This window comes from Lygodium microphyllum, chromosome 8 (assembly GCF_053477565.2).
Source record: "Lygodium microphyllum isolate KBCC chromosome 8, Lygodium_microphyllum_v1.1.10, whole genome shotgun sequence".
Taxonomy (NCBI): Eukaryota; Viridiplantae; Streptophyta; class Polypodiopsida; order Schizaeales; family Lygodiaceae; genus Lygodium; species Lygodium microphyllum.
In genome coordinates this window covers 10,375,006-10,395,588 of record NC_141142.1, presented here as the reverse complement: position 1 = coordinate 10,395,588, position 20,583 = coordinate 10,375,006, and the positions used below count along the sequence as shown (strand labels likewise).

Sequence of the window (20,583 nt, the reverse complement as noted above, 5' to 3'; positions counted from 1 at the left end):
ACTCCACAACAAGTTTCTTTGGCACCCGATCATCCTTCTTTTCCCCGACCTAGCGATAGAGTATCGCCAGTTGGTGGAAGACTTTGGACGGCTCTTCGCCACTATCCTTCCCACGTCCTTCGCAGATGCAGTGACAGCTACAGGAGTCCCAAAGGTACGGGTGGCAGTAAAAGAGGTCAAGAATACCCCACAGTTCCTAGAGATTGAGGCAGGCAGGCACTCCTTTAGGCAGCAGGTCATTGTGACGAGGCAACCAGGGTAGTGCCTGCGCTGCCACGACTTTGGGCATCAGGCAGCAGGTTACACGCGTTTCGGAGCCAAGGTGGCTCCGCCGACAGGCCCACAAGTGGACGCTGATAGCTTCACACGGCTCCAAAGACGACAGAGGGGGGGGGGGGGGGGGGGGGGCGCACAGCCAGCGTCTCAGACCCAGCCTCAGCACAGCAGGAAGCAGGTGGGCAAGCGACGCCCCCTCGGCAAAGCACTCCACAGCCCCCCCCTGCCCGCCCCACCCGGCAGGACCGCAATCCCCCACATCCACCACCCGCGGCACAGACTACCTCTCCTGAGTCCCTACAGCCCCCACACCCATCTCCCCCCACATCCCATATCCCCTCCCCCACTGACCCTAGCCCACAGCCCCCCATTTCCAAGGCCACCAGCCCCCCCTACACCTGCCATATACCTCCGTTCATCCCACCATCCCTCAATCATCCTCCCCCCCACCACCCCCCATACCAAGTAGCCCCCCCGGATCCGCACCTGGTTTAGGCGAACCCCCCCCCCAGACCCAACCCCCCTCCTCCCATAAGAGGTGATAAGCCACACACACCTACATCCTCCTCGCACCAGCAGTCCTCCCCCTCCCATACAATCACCAGCTCATCTACTCCTGCCGCCCGTCACACTTTCCCGAGACGGATACACCTGTTGCCACAAGAGTTCTTCCGCAGTGGCCCATGGTCCTACTTGAGATTTGCGGAGTGCAGAGAGTTCCCACTACCTCTAGACATGGGGATCTTCGTGGTTCGTAAGTCAAGGAGGGGCAAGATCCATCTACTAGCACCACTGGATGGACTAAACTATGCCTTTTTTCTTTAGTCCTCTCACTTGAGTGGACGACGACACAGATAGAGGAAGAGTTGAAGAGTCAGGTGGCGGACCACACCTCCAAGTGGATGGGAGAAGAAAGACTAGCATTGTTTGCACAGCAGTGGCCTGGTTGCATGATGGATATTAACTGGTGGACTGGTGCCGAGGTCCCTCACCTGAGCATAATTCTTTCGAGCCCCTCCACAATGGAGAGCTCTAAGGGATGTGATCGAGTGGCCCCTGGCACAGGCGGCCCGTTTCTACCAGTGCACAGAGTCTCAACTCTCAGCATGGTTGATAGATGCATTGATAGTACCACCTAGAATATCTATCACCCCTATGGTCCGACCGAGGGCCACCATGGGGGATTGAAGTTCGCCATCCAGACCGGCGGCAAAGCATACCTGCATGCCTCATAGCTTCTCCTCTTCATCAACAGCCTCCACACCGAACAGATGCCTGTTCGGTCAGTCACACGTTTCCTCATGAGCTTACACCTTGCATCCTGGAATGTAAATACCCTCCACTACAGTGGGGCACGTGGTTCCAAGTAATTAATTATTCGGCAGGAGCTGCAGCCTGCCCTTGCCGAACGGATCGACATCTTACTTCTACAAGAGCACAAGCTCATCCCCACCCAGGCCCAGTGGGTAGGGAAAGTACTCCGAGGTAGCTCACACACTTACTGGAAGCACGCCATAGGTGCCCACGGCAGGAGTGGAGGCATATGCACCTTTATTGGTCCGAGTCTTACCGCTTGTGTACGAGACCATGGAATGATAGTGGCACGGAGGGTGCTATGGATCAGATTGGATATTGGGAACTCGTGCCTTGGAGTCCTTAATATCTATGCCCCTACGGAGGTTAGGGCACACAGCAGGTTCTAGGTGGAGATCGCGGAAGGACTCCTAGAGGTGGACTCCTGGATTGTTGGAGGAGACTTCAACAACCAAGAGGCTTTGGAGGACCAGCAGGGCAGAGAGAGAAACTACCAAGGCATGGCCGGGGAGGAGCAGGAGGCATGGGAGGTCTTTCTACTGGCAGTAGCACGCGATGCCTGGAGAGACCCTGCCTTCCATAGGAGGGAGAGGTCGCTGGACTTCTCTTGGGGATACAGGCGGCTAGGTGGAGTCCTGCTAGAGCGGTTGGACAGGTTTTATGTGGGAGAGTGGGGAGGCTCTTGGGGAAGCCAGATTGGGCGGCACCACGTTGTCCGATCATTGCCCGATTCTCCTGACACTAGATCCCCCAGCATCTGCCCTAAATACACGATCTTGTCAAATCCCTGACCTGATCTATAGAAGGGAGAAAGTGACAAGACAGATAGAGCAAATTTGGACCAAAGAGTGGGGCAACAAGGACCAAATCACAGAGGAGGTTACAGAGGTCCTAGCTGAGTCAAGCAGAATCTACCAAGAGGCAGCCATACAAGCCAGGCAACAGAGCTGGGAGGAGGAGAGAGCACTCAGACAAGACCTTGCAGCCGCACAAAGATTATTACAGGAGGCACCAAGGGATCCCACTCCCACGCATACGAGATACGTGCATGAGCAGCCATTGCTGGCCTAGAGGACAGGCGCTCAGAGTTCTCTTTCCACATCTCAACAGCTTTCTGGGCGCGGAAGGGGGACACGATGTGCAGGGAGTTCTTCCAGGTGCACCAGTCTCGCACCTCAGGAGAGCAGATACGCACCCTCCGAGATCAGTATGGGAGGTCCCGTTCTAGCCCAAATGAGGTGATGGAGATTGCCACCGACTACTACAGTCGCCTCTTCGAGCAAGAGACATCCCCAACTAGAGGACAGTAATGTAGACAGTAGGTCTGGGATAACATCCCGTCCCTCGTCACAGAGGAGATGGGACGCTCCCTCCTAGCCCCATTCACAGGAAGAAACTAGAGGAGGCTTTCCATACGCAAGACGGGCAGAAATGCCCGAGAGAGGATGGCCTCTCTAAGGCTTTCTTCACTACCTTCTGGGAAGTGGTGAAGGACCCCCTATTGATGGCCTTTCAGGAGATTTTCACTTCAGGACAGATGCCAAGGAGTCTTTCGGCAGGCCTTATCAGTCTTCTCCCCTAAGGGGGAGACCAGTTGGAGCTTTCCCAGTGGAGACCGATCACCTTATTGTCAATGGCCTATAAGGCACTCGCAAAGATGATTGGTAGACTACTACGCCCCGTGCTTCCAGACATCATCCATGACACACAGACAGGCTTTGTCCAAGATAGGAGCATCCTAGACAATGTATTCACCTTCTTTGAGGCGACAGAGTAGGCCCAGCACAGTGGGCAGAGACTGGCCGTACTACTCTTGGATTTTGAGAAAGCCTATGACAAGGTGGATCGGGATTTCCTAGAGGGCACCATGGTGAGGTTGGGTTTCCCCAGGCTTGGATTTGCGAGGTCTCCGCACTTTACAAATCGGCCACTTGCAGGATTCTCATAGGAGGAAGGCGAGGGGAGGAGTTTCGGCTAGAGAGATCGGTCCAACAGTGCTACCCCCTGGCTCCGTACCTGTTCCTTCTCTTTGCAGAGGTGATGTCTCACTTCATCGGGTCACGTGTAAGCGGATTACGTGGCCTCCGACTTCCAGTAAGAGAGGAGACCGAGTTGTTAGACTCAGAGTATGCAGATATTATAGCACTCTATATAGAGGACAACGAGTTGATGCTGGAGAGAGAGAGGTTGGCTCTTGAGGTGTTTTGTTCTGCATCCGAAGCAAAAATCAACAAGCGAAAGTCGGTTGGTTTCCTCACAGACCCGGACCTAGCACGGAGTGGGGCATCCACCTGGGATTTAGATGGGTGAGCAAAGGTTAAACCATCCGGTACCTAGGGTTCCAAGTGGGACTCGACATCACTCCCGCCCAGCAGTTTCTTCCAATCCTCAATTCTATTCGGAGGAAGCTGACCTACTGGAGCACAGCTCACCTCTCACTAGCCGGCCGAGCCCTGGTGGTTAACCAAGTCCTCCTAGCAACGGCCTGGTTCATCGCCTCTTGTTGGTGCTTCTCCTCCTCCTTCCTAATGCAGCTTTGCCGCCTAGTGCAGAATTTCCTTTGGTCCGAGTCAGACGGCTCCAAGGATTCCAAGGCCAAGGTGGCGTAGGTGACCATCATACAACATCGGTCAGAGGAAGGGCTTGGGATCATAGACCCAGAGTATCAGAGTATGGCCCTCTTGGGCAAGCTAGTTGTCCATGGCCTCACACCGGGAGGGCAGACCTGGAAGGTCCTATTGCAAAAGGGTCTTCAGGACTGTAAACCGAGACTTGGCAGTGAGTGGAGGCCGTCCCTGAGATGGATCTTCACGTCAGCCCAGATCACCCCCCCCCCCCAATCACCCTTCCTACGCAGCTTGCTCCGCGTGTGGCAAGGCCTCTGCAAGGCCCTAATCCAGAGCCCCCCAGACTGCCAGGAGGAGATAGATCATCAGTCAGTGATTTGAAACCCCCAAGTCAGGGACCAGGAAGCGGCACAGATTGGTGAGCACCCCCACATCCAGTGGGCTGGTTGGGAGGCTGGCCCGGCTCGTACCATCAGGACATGGCGGGAGGTGTACAGGATGGCGGACGAGGAGGTATTGCAGCAAGTATCAGGGTGCCATCATGTAGCAGGCACTGGGTGGAGCACAGCATCACAGAGTCATTCCGACGGACCTTCTGGCGCCGCCTGTGGCACAGCTGGAGGCCGAGGAGGGTGTCATATTTTTTATGGCTAGTGGCACATGGAGGCTTGGCGGTGGGAAGCTGGCTTGCCCAGATACAGGAGGAGGGAGTTTGTAAGCGTTGCACACAACAGTCTATGGAAACCCCAAAGCACTGCCTTTGGTCGTGTGAGGCGGCACAGCTCGTGTGGAGAGGAGTATGCCACATCCTTCGCCGCATAGCAACTAGCCTTGGATGTATCTCTTGGGGAGCTTTCTGCTGGCAGGTGGTGAGCCAGGGCCATCACCTTCTGTATGAGGCCGGGATGCAGGATACGATATTCATTATCGAGGCAAGGTCGTGCATAGTGGTGGGTTTAGAGACTCTACCCATCCGCCAGGTACTGGAGCCCAAAGCAGAGGCTCTAAGGTATGGGAAATCATAGGGAGTCTTACTTGTTGGCATATCTGGAAGGCACGGTGTCAAGTGGCTTTCGGCGGAGAGAGACTTTCAGTACACGCAACTTTACCAGAGCTCTAGACCTCCATCATCCACTCCCTTCGAGGCCGATGGGATCAAGTGCAGGGCGAGTCCAGGGCTCATCAGGAGCTCCGATGTCATTTCATGCGCACTTGGGGCGGCCAGGACCTGTTCTTTGTGATGCAGGCAGGCAGCCCCAGATGGCGATACACCCCCCCTCCATGGCTTCTTGCCCCCATCCCCACCAGACCGCCTTGAGAGGCTTGTATATATGATGTATCTGTGACTTTCATCAGCTCCAGCTTGGTCTGTTGAGCATGAGTGCTCCGTTGTAATCTGTTTTTTTTAGTAATATAATCAGCCACATTTTACAGGAAAAAAAAAAGGATGATGCCTAGAGCAAAGGGTAGCAACAGGAAGATGTATGCGCAGTGATAGAGCTGCCGCTTAGAGAAGTAAGACCACAACCAACTGTTGCCTATAAAGGAGAGGGCCAAACGCAAGCTCCAACAGGTCGCTTGATGCTAAGAAAGAGCAGTACTAACTATCTCCTGGCTGATGAGGATCAAACACAAGAAATAGGAGCTAGTCCGATTGCTAGCAATGGCTGATGGGACCAACTGCAGTAGGAGGGAGGGCGCAAACAATGGGCAACAACTCTAAAAGAAGGTGCCGCGCACAAGAAGAGCTGTGGAAGGAGTGGCAGTAGTTATGAAGGTTAGACCACCACATGGATGCAAGCTGATGGCTGAAATCTGTACATAAGGGTGAGAACCTACACAAAAGGAATGAGGCAGAATGGTGGGCAGCCTATCTATTTATAGATGTTGAAGGGTGCCCAAAAAGTTAGGGTTTTGGGGGACCACTAAAACTCTCTCGAATTGTGCACCATTTTTGCATTTTTCATTGATTAAGTGTGTTTTGGGGCTGTTTAAATATGCTAATTAATTGCAAAGCATGTTGTAGCTCAACACCCCCTCTTAGGCCCAAAATTGAGCCTAAAAGGAAACGCTTACAATGTTTACCCCAAGGCATCCCACCCCAAAGCAACTAGAGCATCGAACAAAGGGTGCATGTCAGCTGCCCAGTGGCCTACCAAGACTATAGAGGCAATGGTTATCTTAATAAGGGAGTCCAAGTAGTCACCCCAAAGAGAACACAGGGCATCGGATCATCGACTACCCAATGGCCTACCAAGCCCGACAAAGACAAATGGAACCACATTGAACTTTTCATTTTTTGGTTGGTGTGGAAAAGTTAATTTTATGGGTGGTGACAAATTAAGTAGCAATGACTAAGAAGACAAGTCACAGGAGTAGAGATGGTATACCCAGCATATCACAAAATAGGACAAGCTTACCCATCCACTCGAGGATATCAATGACGAGGGAAAGGTGATGAAGGATCATGTGAAGAAGAATAATGGTGTAATCCTCTAGTAGAAACAGCTTAGAATCCATCCAATGGTGCTCTGCACAATGGGATGCATAGCATTATATATATTAAAGAGTGCTCATGCAGCATGTGCCACTTGGAGAGTGTCCCTTGTATGAAAGTTGTTCACTTGCAAGTGCCCTAGTACAAAGATTATCAAATCATGCAATGCGTAGGGAAAGGTACAACAGGGGAAAAAGCCGATGTCAAAGACAAGTGCCGAAACATGTAAAATACCAAGAAGGGTAGAAACCCCCTCTCAACCTAGATGTCAATGTTGATGTGAAGGAAGAGGAGCCTAATGATATCGGTCTTCATGTGGTGCCAAGAACCATGTGGATAAAGATGATGAAGCATCTCTACTAGAAGAGTAAGGATAAAAGTCACCGCCATGATAGCATCAAGAGAGATGTTGCACGATCCAACATAAGAGGGGAAGCCTCCATGTTGTAGAAGAGTAAAACTCCAAGTAGATGAAACCATGAAAGGAACAGCGCACAGTTCATGTCTCCAACTCAAGAAAGACTAGTGCAAGCTTACATATTAGCCCTACATTGAAATATAAAACCCTGCAAAAGAGATCAAAATATACATGCACAAAGGCAAGTGTGAGATGCTCCAAAAAACAAAAAGCAAAGCTAAGTGCAATGCAATGAGTATGCAAATATATAGTGAAAGTCTAAAGAAGGGAAAGGCTAAATGTAGGGCCACCATCATGTATGTCCACTAGCACGACTCTGCCAATGAAACGCCTAACGAGATGGTGAAGTGATCCTAGAAAGTGCACTAGATGCCCTAGGAATGGATGCATAAAGTGCAATAGTAGAAAAGCCACTAGTAGTCCAATCAGCTAATCCTTCAGGAGTAGTAAAGGACATAGGCTGCTAAGGCTATCCACGTACCACATGTCCAGTAGGCCACTAGGGAAAATGGAGCAAATGGTGCAACAATGGGAGGCATAGCCCCACTAGACTAGCCAACCAAGGTAGTCATAGTAGTCTGCTTTGGTTTTCTAGGTGGAAGATTGTAAAATAGCTAATTTTCACAAGTAAAATAACTGAAAATACAAGAAATACACCATATGTGCCAATAAACCATAGCCAAGGTGGTTAGGTATGAAATTATATTGCCATGGAAGGCTAAGAATCATAGATGAATGTTACAACATGAATACTCACCTCATGCCAAGGTGGGACATGGTATACACCCCATGATCGTGGTGACTAAGAGTATGCACCCTCTTAGATGGTGGGAGAAAGAAAACCTCAAATCTTGTATTCTTCAAAATGGAAAAAAGATCCTTCACATGTTACATCTCCACCTTTTATACTAAACCCTAGGCTAAGGCATTTATGCTTTATTACAAGCCATCTCGGCCTAAAAGAGTTTTGTCCTCAAAGCTAGAATTGGAACAATTTACAAGGAAAGATTACAAGGATAGCTTTGTAAGTAATGGATCCATACTGAAATGAAACTCCAAGTTGAAGAAGATCTCATATGTCTATGAAGTACAAGAATGAAATCTGAGTATACTGCTGGAACTGTCCAAAACAGGCTGCTGCACAAGAATGGCCATAACTTGAAAAAATTTCCAATCACCATGTATGAGCTATAGAAATGTAGAGGGTAATCCCTAGTATCCAGCGATGCCATAAAAATTCAATTTTGATGACAGTAGAGCAATTATTTTTATGACAGAATTTTTATACAGCAAGCTATCCTGTTTAGATTTTACTCCGTTTCCTGCAAAAGCCATGGAAAAGAATCAAGGTATGATAATGGTTTCCAAGTAGACTCCTCCATGGGCAAACCTTGCCATTTAATGCCATAAAAATCCAATTTTTATGACAATAGAGCAATTATTTTTATGTCAGAATTTTTATACAGCAAGCTATCCTATTCAGATTTTACTCTGTTTCCTGCAAAAGCCATGGAAAAGAATCAAGGTATGATAATGGTTTCCAAGTAGACTCCTCCATGGGCAAACCTCGCCATTTAATAAGGTATTCCAATAGTGAACGGTTCCTTAAAACCTTTTCTCTTTTGCCAATAATCTTTTCGGGCTCATAAATGATGAGACCATCTTCATCTATGGGAGGTAACTCCTCTAAAACCTTCATGGCTGGACCCACATATTTCGTAAGTTGGAAAACATGGAAGGTAGAATGAATCCTTGTTAAAGAAGGCAAATCGAGCTTGTATGCAAGCTCGCCAACTCGTTTAAGGATTTGATAAGGCCCATAGTAACAATGAGCCAACTTATTATGACCGCCTTTGAGAGAAGAATACCTAGATTTAGACACTTTGAGAAATACCCAATCTCCTTCTTCAAACTCCAAAGGCCTCCTCTTTTCATCAGCATAAGCCTTCATAATATCTTGTGTCTTTCTAATCTTTTCTTTGCATTGATGTAAAAGAGCTTCCATTTTCTCAACTTCAACCTTGGCTTATGGATTCACATCTTCATGAAAGAGAGATGAAGATATCTGCACTTTATATCCATAAAGCGCTTCAAATGGTGACATGCCAATGCTCATATGATGAGTGTTATTATAACAAAATTCAACAAGATGTAGCCAATGATCCCACGAAGCTTGAGTGTCATGGCAAAAATGTCAAAGGTAGACTTCCAACAATTTATTGGTACGCTCCGTTTGGGAATGATATGCTTTGCTAGGAGTCAAAATTGTTTGCATAGAAGTCAATAAGCTCGTCTAAAAACTTCCCATGTATCACGATGCATACTATGGAGTTTAAAAATACATTCCATAAATTATTCAGTCACTTGCTTTGCTGTAAATTGAGCCTTAGTAGGGATGAAATGAGTTGATTTAGTCAACCGGTCTACCACCACATAAATGCTATTCCACCCATGCTTAGTTGTAGGTAATCCCACAATAAAACCCATCGTAATATCAGTCCACTTGCCGAGGAATAGAGAGTGGCTGAAGTTAGTCGTCAGGTAGAAGAGAGGAGTCCTTATTTTGTTGACACGGAATACATTGAATAACATAATCCTTGACATCCCTCCAAATGGCCTTCCAATAGAAGCTCTTATGGATATTGTCAAATGTTTTGAACAATCCATGGTGTCCCACTAAAGGCGAAGAGTGCATCTCATGCAAGATACGGTCTTTGAAATAAGATTGTGGTGTCAAGTAGACTCTACCATGATACCATAAAAGACCGTTATACTATTTAAAATTGGGATACTCTTCTCCTTTGCCTTGCTGAAATTCCTTCATTATCTTTGATGTTTGCTCATCAAGAAATACTCTTCTTGGATATCATATATCCAATCCTTATGCACAATTGAAATTGTAGAGATGAAACATGCCCACATTCTTGATAAAGCATCTACCACAATATTATCTTTTCCAGTCATATAGGATATTTTAAAATCGTAGCTTTGAAGAGTAGCTAGCCACCTCCTTTGTTAAGGAGACAAATTTGGTTGAGAAAGGAAATATTTCAATACACGGTAATCGCTTTTAACCTTGAAATGGCTGCCATATATATGGTGATGCCATTTTTTAATAGCATGCAAAATTGCCAACATCTCTTGTTCATAGACATGTAGTTGATGCTCCTTATCATCAAGCTTGCGACTTTCATAGGCTATAACTCCATGGTCTTGATATAGAACAGCCCCAACTCCTCTTCCACTAGCATTCGCACATTTAATGAATTCCTTAGAGAAATCCAGGCATACAAGAATAGGTGTTGAAACTAAGAGAGATTTCAGTTCATTGAAACTCTTGTCGGCTACTATGGAGTCCCAAAAGAAAGCCTCTTTCTTCAGCCTATCAATCAAAGGAGCCGTCACATGAGCATAATTTTTTATAAACCTCCCATAGAAGGAAGACAATCCAAGGAAACCCCTCAAAGAAGTAGAATTCGTAGGAGTAGGCTACTCTTTAACACATTTCACTTTGTTGGGATCCACTCGAATGCCTTGCTCTCCTACAATGTAACCCAAGTATTCCACTTCATCTTCCATGAAAGAAAACTTTGACATTTTGGCAAAGAGTGTGTGTCTTCTTAATATGTCAAAGACCTCTCGTACATGCATCAAATGCTCCTACTTGGATTTGCTATAAATGAGGATATCGTCAAAGAATACAAAAACTGTTTTGAACAAGAAAGGCTGCAATATTTTATTCATGAGAGCTTGAAAAGTAGTGGCCGCATTTGAAAGCCCAAATGGCATGACCAAAAAGTGGTATAACCCTCTTTCAGCCCTAAAGACTGTTTTATACTCATCTCCTTCCTTCATTCTAATTTGGTGATAACCCGAATGAAGATTAATCTTGGTAAAGACCTTTGCATCTTTAAGCTCATCCAAAAGGTCATCAATGCGTGGAATTGGGTATCTATTATTTACCATGGACTTGTTTAACTCCCTATAATCAATGCACATGCGAAAAGATCCATCCTTCTTCTTAACTAAGAGCACGGGAGAGGCAAACGGAGATTGAGTTAGCTGAATTAAACCCATTTGCAGCAACTCTTTGACTTGTCGCTCCACCTCTTCCCTTTCAAACTTTGGCAAGCGATAGGGAGTTTTGTCGCAAAGAATGACTGAAAATCAGTCAAATGCAACTGCTGCCCTGCCACAACAGCATTAAATGTTGTCACCTATAGTTGAGACATCAAAATCAGCTGTCACCTTTTACCTGGATGCAATCGCCCAGCTATCGAGGGTTTGAATTTGCAATTGCCTCCTCAAAACTCACTCATGGCTCGCTGCAATTGCTGAAAATATGCTAGCCATGGTTGCTCACAGCTCTCCCACATTTGCTACAGTAAGAATGATCTCGTTTTTCCTCTTCTTCAGTCTTTTATCAGCGTGTATGGGCAAGTTTTCCAAGTGGCAACCTTCCCAAATGGTTTTTCCAACATTATCCATCATTAAATATTAATTTCAGCCTTTAATTATTGAAAATTAATCTAATAACTATTTTGGTGCCCAGAAAAATAATCTGACTGGCTAATAATTAAATTGGCTAGGTATCTTCCACTCCCGAGTCTCTCTGTGTCATCTTTGACCATTAGATCGGTGTTAGATACCATTAAACGCCACATCTCTAGTGTCACCAACTAACACTTATGGCCAAATGAATAACCTAGGCCAACAATTGACACTAGATACCATCAAGTACATGTGCAACATAACTTATAGCAACTTTTGCCTTTGACATCCCATGATTTTCTCAAGTCTCGGGCTCATAAATTTACCCTAAACCCAGTTGCACCTCACATGTGCAGCATTTACTTAATCATGTGATTAAAAATTAATCTACATGTTAAGTGAGGTTCAAAAATATATGTCTTCATGACAGCCCTCCCCCTTGAAATCCTTACAATCGTCCTCAATTGCATTGCCAAATGCAGCAAAAGCAAAGTACTACACTGGAATTTCCCTAGGGCATCATAGTCAACACAACATTGCCCACTACTGTTCAACCATTCCATATGCCCAACATATGTTGAAAATTACCAGCCAACATAACATAACATAAAACTCACAAAGAATCTCAAAAACATTGCCAGATTATCACATGACATGTCCATTTCTCATGAGCTCAACTCATTTGGAAAAACCAAATCATAGTATAGCAAAAACCAAGCATAAACCATGGCTGAAACATCAATGGCATCATAAGACATGTTGCTGTCCACAAAACCAGCTGAGTACCACTAAATATTAATGATCATACGTTGAAAACCAACTTTTGATAATCAGCCACCGATGATCATTAACCAATGCTACACCAAGCATAACCAATGCCATACCAAGCATAAATGATTACACACCGAGCATAACGGATGCAAATATACAGTTTCAGAGCTGCAGTGAAAACCATATCAGACATAGTGACTAGTAGTACACTGAATAGTAATCTCCTGGCAAACATATTGTTCAACTATAGTATCCTAAATGTATACTGAATACATTCGAGATCCACTACTTCTAGAGTTGTCCATTACTGAGGAGCGGGGGTGCTAGCTCCCTCACAAGTATTACGTAATACTCTAGACCTCTACTCTGCTGAACCTAATTGAGCCCGAACTAAAGTTGGCTCTAATTGGAAAGCATCAAGATAAAGTTGCAACAACTGAGGATGGTCTGCCAAGTCGTCCTCCTCCATCCATTTGGCATCCATTAGTGAATAATTCTGAAACTTCACCAAGTACCTTCTGGAACCTTACCCTTTATCTTCCTCTCTTTGTGTGCCAAAATCTGCTCTAGTACCAGTATTTCATCGAGCTCTTCAACCTCCGGCTGAATTTCAGTAGATATATCCTTTGGCACATCTCCATGAAAAGGTCTAAGCAAGCTCACATGAAAGGCATTGTGTATCCACCAATGTGGAGACAATTTCAGCCTATAGCATCCATCATTGATCCTCTCCAACACTTGAAATGGCCCATAGTATCTCATTGACAGCTTTGGATACAATTGTTCTTTGCCCTTCATCTTTTTCAGCTGTGCCTTTTCAAATCGCAGCAATACATAATCACCCTCTGCAAAGTACAAAGCACACCTATGACGATCAGTTGCTCTCTTTTGCTAATCCTATGATCAATGAAGCGCATAAGCCCTAAAACCTAAACCCTAAACTCAAAACTCAAACACAGAGAGAAGAAACTCTGAAGTGAATAAATGCTATAAATGAATGTAAGAGTAAACAGAATGTCCAAGGGCAAAGCAATGCAATGTCAAAGAGTGACGTCCACTAAAGACAAATCCCAAGTCTTGTGACCACCAGTCGGAGTGTGGAAGATGAGGAAAACACCAAACGCTGATCACCAACAGTCAAAAGACAGAGGTGACAACAAGGATGATGCATGGAGCAGAGAGCAGTAGCAGGAAGCTATAAATGCAGCAATAGAGCTACCGCCTAGAGGAGAATGATCACAACCAGCTGTCATCTGCAAAGGGGAGAGCCAAATGCAAGCTCCAATAGGTCGCCTAATGTTGAGAAAGGGCATTGTGGAGTGTCACCTGGCTAATGAGAGTCAAACACAAGTAGTAAGAGACAGTCTGATTGTTGGCGATAGCTGATGGGACCAATGTAACCCACGACTCCAGTATCCTAGCTACCATAGCAAAGGCACAAGTCTGCAATGCCCTAAAGGTATCTCATGATACCCTTCACAGCATCCCAATGTAGCTCGCCAAGTGGCACCATGTAATGAGCCACAACTCCCACTACAAATGCTATGTCAGGTCTAGTGGCTATCATGGCATACATCAAGCTGCCCACGCTATGGATGTATATAGAGTCTTTGCGATCTCGTCCTTCTCATCATCTAGCTAGGGACCATTTGCCTACTCCATGTCCTTCATCTCAAAGCTCATCTTGAGTTGAGTCTTTATGGCATCCAACTTATCATGAGTACTCCAAACAATCAACATATCATCAACATAGAATACTAGAATAATAAGGCTACCATCACAGGCCTTCTTCATGTAGAGACACAAGTCTATAGCACTGCGGAAATAAGACTATGAATGTATAAAGACATTAAACTTATCATACCATTCCTTACGTGTCTGCTTAAGTCCATAGAGACTTTTCCTAAACTTGCACACTAGGTGTTCCTGCCCTTCTCAAGCCCTTAGGTTATTACATATAAATATTCTCATGTAGACCTCCATGCTAAAAATCCATCTTAACATCCATCTAATACAAGTCCAGATCTAATTGTGCAACCAAGGCCAAAACCAAGCAAAGGGTAGTCATTTTCACCATAAAAGGGAAGATATCTTCAAAACCAATTTCCTTTTTTTATTTAAAACCCTTTGCGACCAAATAATATGCTGGCTTCAGACGACCAAGGGTGCTCTTTGGCTTACACCCACTTGCATGGCAATACATATTTTACACTAGGTAAGGAAACCAAATCCCATGTATGGCTTTTCTGCAGTGATTCAAACTCACACTGCATAGCCCTATTCCAAGAAGAACTATCACCTCTATGCATAGCCTTCTCAAATGTAAGGGGCTCAGCAGAATCTTCCACCATAACATAATCCATAGAGGGCTCATAACGATCAAGAGGACATGAGACTCTAGTAGAGTGTTACAAAACTGGCTATCCTCTCTTTCCAACATCAATATAATCTTGCACCATAGGTGGAACTCACATATGTGGCTATGGAGGATGGAGCTTAGAGGTGGAGGCTTGAGGATGCTTGAGCTTGCATCAAGAATCATGGAGCTATTGGAGTGCTTGAGACAAGAAGCAACTCGATCGGGCATCAAGGTAAGCTCACTACGCTTGTAGAGAAAGATAGCACGTCGGCTATATGAGAGGTAGCCATTAGTGCTCGCTTGAAACTCTTGAACAATAAGTGGTCCGTGGGTCTTGGTAGTTGAGCTTGTGCTCTTCTCTACATGTGTCTTTGGCCATCATTTAAAGCTCATTTAAATCAACAAAGATTGCAAAGGGTGATATGTATTCAAGGTCCTTATGTCACCACACACGAGAGATTACCATACCAATACACAAGAGAAGTGACAGTTACATCCAAGTTTATGAATGAGGGCTTCGCTTGAAGTTGCCTATTTTCAGGGCTTTTGAATTATCTTTGTTTAAAAATAAATCTAGCATGCCATTGAAGCTTCCAATTTAGCCAGATAATCATTTTTTTTTAACTCTCCTTTTTATGATTCTATGTTTGTACCTTCAATACTCTTGACTTACTTACTTCCTATCTATGTTTTTCCTCCATGAGCATAATGGTTCTGATAAAGCATTTACCTTTCCTTGTGAATCTTTGTTTCTTGTTGAGAATGCATACCATTATAATATCTAGGCAAAGCATTATTTTTCTCTTAATTAACATGATTTTGTCATGAAGTATATGAAATTTAGGTGGTTCACTATTAATGAATATGCTCTCTCCATCATAAGAGATCAATGTGCTTTTTTCTTTCATCTCTTAACTTTTTGTCTTGAACTCAATTGATAATAATATTGTGTTCTCTTACTTTGCATATGGAATATGGTTCTTCCACCTTCATATGAATATGCCACTAAAGCATCAACAACAACTGCAAGCTGTCTAGTAGGGGCTGGCTATACAGCAACAAGAGGTTCATCCCCAAAGATCACCCTAACCACCTCAATCACTTACTCAAGTCTCTTATGCATCTTATTCTCATGAAACATAATATCATGGTTACAAATAACTTTACTAGCCTGCAGACCCCAAATATGATAGCCCATCTCACCTGCACCACCATATCCAAGAAAAATGCATTTGACAAACTTTGGATCCAACTTGTTATGCTTGTCTTAGAAAATATAGCAGAATGTCTCGCATCTAAAGACTCTCAAGTATACATATGAATGAGGTTTACCAAACTATACCTTCTTTGCAACTCTATCACTAAGAGCAGTGCATGGGGATCGGTTAATCAAATGAACTATAGTCTTAACTGCCTTAGCCCAAAATGTTAGGATAAGCCTACATGACTAAGCATATTGTGGATGCTCTCCTGAATGGCCTATTCATGCACTCGACAATACCATTCTAGGGTGGGGTATAAGGAGTGGTCAACTAATGCTTAATACCCCAATCATCACAACTTGCTCAAAAGCACATGATACATTACCCCATTATCTAATCTTAGGTATTTCAGTCTATGCCCAGAAGGTTCTCAACCAAAACAACAAAGGGCTAAAAAGTAGCTAAACATTTTATTTCTGCTTTATAAAATAGGCTTAGACTTTATGTGAAAAATCATCAATAAATATAACAAAATACTTAGCACAACTCAAAGACTAATAGGGCATGGGATCACAAACATCAGAATAAACAAGAGCCAACAACTCACCCATGTGCAGAGAGCCAATAGACTTCTTATGAGCATTACGAGTCTGCCTACTTTATAAGCAATGATCATAAGAACCAAAACAAAAATAAGATACTGCAAGCGAGTCAAATTTTTCATTTCTTTCAAGAGATAGAGACTGCCAACTTTGGCACCTCTGGCAAAATGAGGTTGCCACAAGTAATCTTCCAAGAAGAACTATCAAAAAAGACATGATAACGAGCATCATCCAATTGTCCAGGAGAAATAAGACTTTTTGTCAAAGTCGAGACATGGCGTACATCATGCAAAATAAGAGAAGTACGTATAAGAAACTGCAAGCGAATACCGCTGGTACCAATAATGTCACATACATGATCATCTCCATATCATACAAAATTTGAAATGGTACGATAGCTAATAAGCCAATTGCGATGCAGGGTCATATGAAAAAAAGTCCCCTGAATCAAGTAACCGACACTAAGAGAATGAGAACTAATCATCAAACAACTATGTAGCAAGAAGTGAATAAGCAACCAATATATAGTCATCTGAACTATACTTTGATGTACTAATCTCTTCAATCTTGACAGTGGATTTAGTGATGCGCTGATCATCCACTAATTTACCATTATCCTGCATTTTTCATTTGCCTTTATCACGTCTATCCTGGCACATCTTATAGCAGTGCAGCCGTATGTGTCATTGTTGCCTGCAATAATGACATGTAAGCAAAGACTTTGAACTATGGGATTAACTATGAGCCTACCCACAAGATTCAAACTTAGACCTATTCTGATGTGGATCTCCACCACGACAGTCATAGCTGCCTCTAGCATCATTCCTGTCTCGAACTATAAAAGCATAGGAGACACGGACTACATCAACATTCTTCATATTAACCTCTTCAATGAGTAAAGATCCCTATACATCTGAGCATGTAAAGCTACCGTCAAGAGCATTAGTACTTATGATAGTACAAAAAGTATCCCATGACTTGGGGAAAGTGACAAGCAAGAACATAAAATTAATATTGTCATCAAACACAGTCTTCTTCAATGTAAGCTGGTTGTGAATAGAATGAAACTCATTCAAATAAGTAGACATAGGAGTTCCTTTCTTCACAAGCTTCTTGAGCCAGTACAATTGTGAAGCCAAGCTCTACTTATCATAAAGATCACATATATTTTCCCATAATTAGCAGTGACAAATAAAGAGTACACAACTCCAAGTACCAAATACTATCAGAGAATCAAAAGGTATTAGATACATAGATGCAACTTGTACCAAGGGGTAACAAAGTACATGGGCTAACTGTACATAGGAGATCTCCAAGCAACATGGTGATCTACCAAGCTGCAACCAACTCACTGCTCATGAACAATGAAGCTCAATGTATAACAAAGCATGCATCCATAATTGACAACCTGTCTAACATGAGGAAGTATCGAGTACCCAAAAAACAAATGAAGATCAGCACATAGTGATTAGTAATTGCAAAAACAATGTTTGCATAAACCAATGAGTATATATGATAGACTCCCACAATCTCTAAAAGCCAACCTCTACAATAAAATCTAAAAGTACTCCCATTGGAAGCAAACCAAATTATCCAAGAGCAAAGCAATCTCAATACACGTATATCATAACATTCGGAAGCCCAAAGATACTAAATAATACATCTGGGAGCATGTAAAAAAGCATAAGCCTCCAAGCCCATAAATAAGAGATCAATGGACCATGCAACCTCTGCAAATATAGATGTAAGAGAGCATGTCCATACATGACCAGTAATATCAAGCATATATATGATCAAAGAGCATTCCTAGATGGCATATAAGCATACATTGCACTGACATTCAAAGCATATGCTCATTGTCCACTGTTTATGACAGCAAAGATCCTTCCAATGGGTGAGCAAAACAAGCTCTAATAAATCCGTACAACATTCCCAAGCATCAATACATCATCCAACATTAAAATTTCAATGAATAAGCATCAATAAAGCATAAATATTCAAATCCTTGCTATCCCAAACTATGAACAGCAGGTCTATCCACAAATGACGGTGAATGCCTAATGATTTCTTCCTCGAATGATGCCAAAGATGGAGCAAAAGTACCAAAAGAAGTGTCCAATAGCTGAATAACGACCAAACAGAAGTGCTGGAGCAAATGATTGATGTAAAGGAGCAGAACATGCCCCTAAAAATGTGCTAAAAATTGTGGGCTGCTATCTGAGGCCTTCTCCTCCTACTATTGACCCTCCTAAGTCACTTGACGCTAACAAAAGGCCCTCCAAGAGCTGAGGAACAAGTTGGGGAAGGTGGGGAGCATATATTTATTTCAGATGATTGAAGGCATGGTTGCCATGGAAGCTGGGGTTGAAGCTCTCTTTCTGGGGCTGAAGTGAAATGGCTAAAGCTCCTCGAATACCCACTCTGATACCAGCTGAACGGGTGAGCAAGAGTGAGAGAGAAGAGCACAAGCAGAAGCAAGAGCAAGAGTTATGAAGGTTTGAACAAGAGAGAGCAAGACTAATGTTTGGGAACTTTCAACAGTCACGAATGTATGATGTGCCTTCCCTTTATTATTCTATCGTAGTAAAGAATAAGGAATAAAGATGACAGTGATGGAGGGCTGCCACTTACAGTGTACAAGTGTGTGGGCACTGAGTACAAGGGAAATATAGGCGGCATGTTACCCAAGCCACAAGCCAAGATATACAAGCACAACTACCTGATACACAACTCTAGTCATGTTGCACTGCTGCTAAGGGCACTCATGAAACTTGTGATCTTGCTTACACATCAACCACATTTTCAGATTTCTCCTCCTGCAATGGCTTTCCCCCCTCGCGCAAGCTGCCTGCTGGGAACAGTTCTCTCACTATTCTAGGACTTGGACTTGGCCTTGTCCTAGTAATTTGTTTCAGTATCCTCATTCCTCCCTTTCTTCATCTTTTCATGAGTGGTGGCCAACTCCATTACCCAGTCCAAAGTAGAGAACATTGTGCCTTTAAATCAGAAGAGAAAGAAGAGTGCAGACTCTCAATAGACTTGGACACAATGTCATCCTCACAAAGCTGAAACTTTTTGCTTCCACTTAGTACCTCGTCCCTTGCCTTTATGCACCTATAATATAAAATTCTATTAAGCCTATTAGTTTGCTTAGGCTATCCCATCTACTTTGGTGACCTGCCCTCCACAGGCACCCGATACTATTGAATAATTTAATTCATCTTTAAGGTTGGCCTTATTTGAACTTTTTGCTCTTTGCTCCTTGATCAGTTCCACTCATCTGAATGTGGTCCACATCAAACTTGGTTAACTCAAAGTTATCCCTTGAGTTATTCAATCTCTAAAGGTGATGGTAAGATGGAACCCTTAAGTTCTTTCCATATTCTTTTACTGTGCTTCTTCTTAAATGTTTGAATTCTCACTTTCTGCATTCCTTCCTGTATCTTTGAGTTTCTCCTTAAGTATTACAACATATGTGCACAAATATGATGTCCTGGATTATGCATCCTTTCTTGTCTTATCAAGTTCTTCAAAATCACAATATGGGCAAAATTTTATGTTGACGTTTGATTTCCTGAGCAATAAACCCCTCTAATTGACTTCTAAACTCTCTCAAGTTCTTCTCTTTCCCAATGTCATTGGCCCATATCAATGTGTCATATCAAATGCCATTGTCGCATAACAGATGTGCTTGTTAAATATCCTGAGACCATCCTTTGGATGTCACAAGCAGGCTGTTTAACCAATGGAATGGTACAGCTTCTTCAAGAGAAAACAACATTTTCCATAAAAATTGATGTAATGCCTTTGCACTGATTAATTCCCTCAGCTCAATTGTACTTACTTAAGACAACATTTGGACTGGTTATACAGCCCATCCAAGTTTTCAACACTTCAGTACATGAGTAAAAAGTATAATTACTCTGAGAGAATTGTTGTCTTGCAATCAAACGGATCAGTTTCATGTGTTCCTGACTTCTCCTGTCAAAAACAAGAAATCGTCTTCAATGACTAAACAAACCCACAACGTCATAAATGCTGAAGCTAAAACTACAGATCTGAAAAGTTTCCCTCAATATCCAGTAA

At 43.7% G+C, this 20,583-nt stretch overlaps 1 protein-coding gene across 3 annotated transcripts in view; it reads right to left on the bottom strand.

Annotated features, from left to right (window-relative positions):
• Positions 1–20,583, bottom strand: part of LOC148031961 (putative triglyceride lipase) — a 248,498-nt gene that overhangs the window by 200,911 nt on the left and 27,004 nt on the right. For all 3 annotated transcript variants that reach the window (XM_087682557.1, XM_087682558.1, XM_087682556.1), the window contains exon 2: positions 20,420–20,478. In XM_087682557.1, the coding sequence (XP_087538683.1) occupies positions 20,420–20,478 (59 nt within the window). The remainder of the gene's footprint in view (positions 1–20,419; positions 20,479–20,583) is intronic.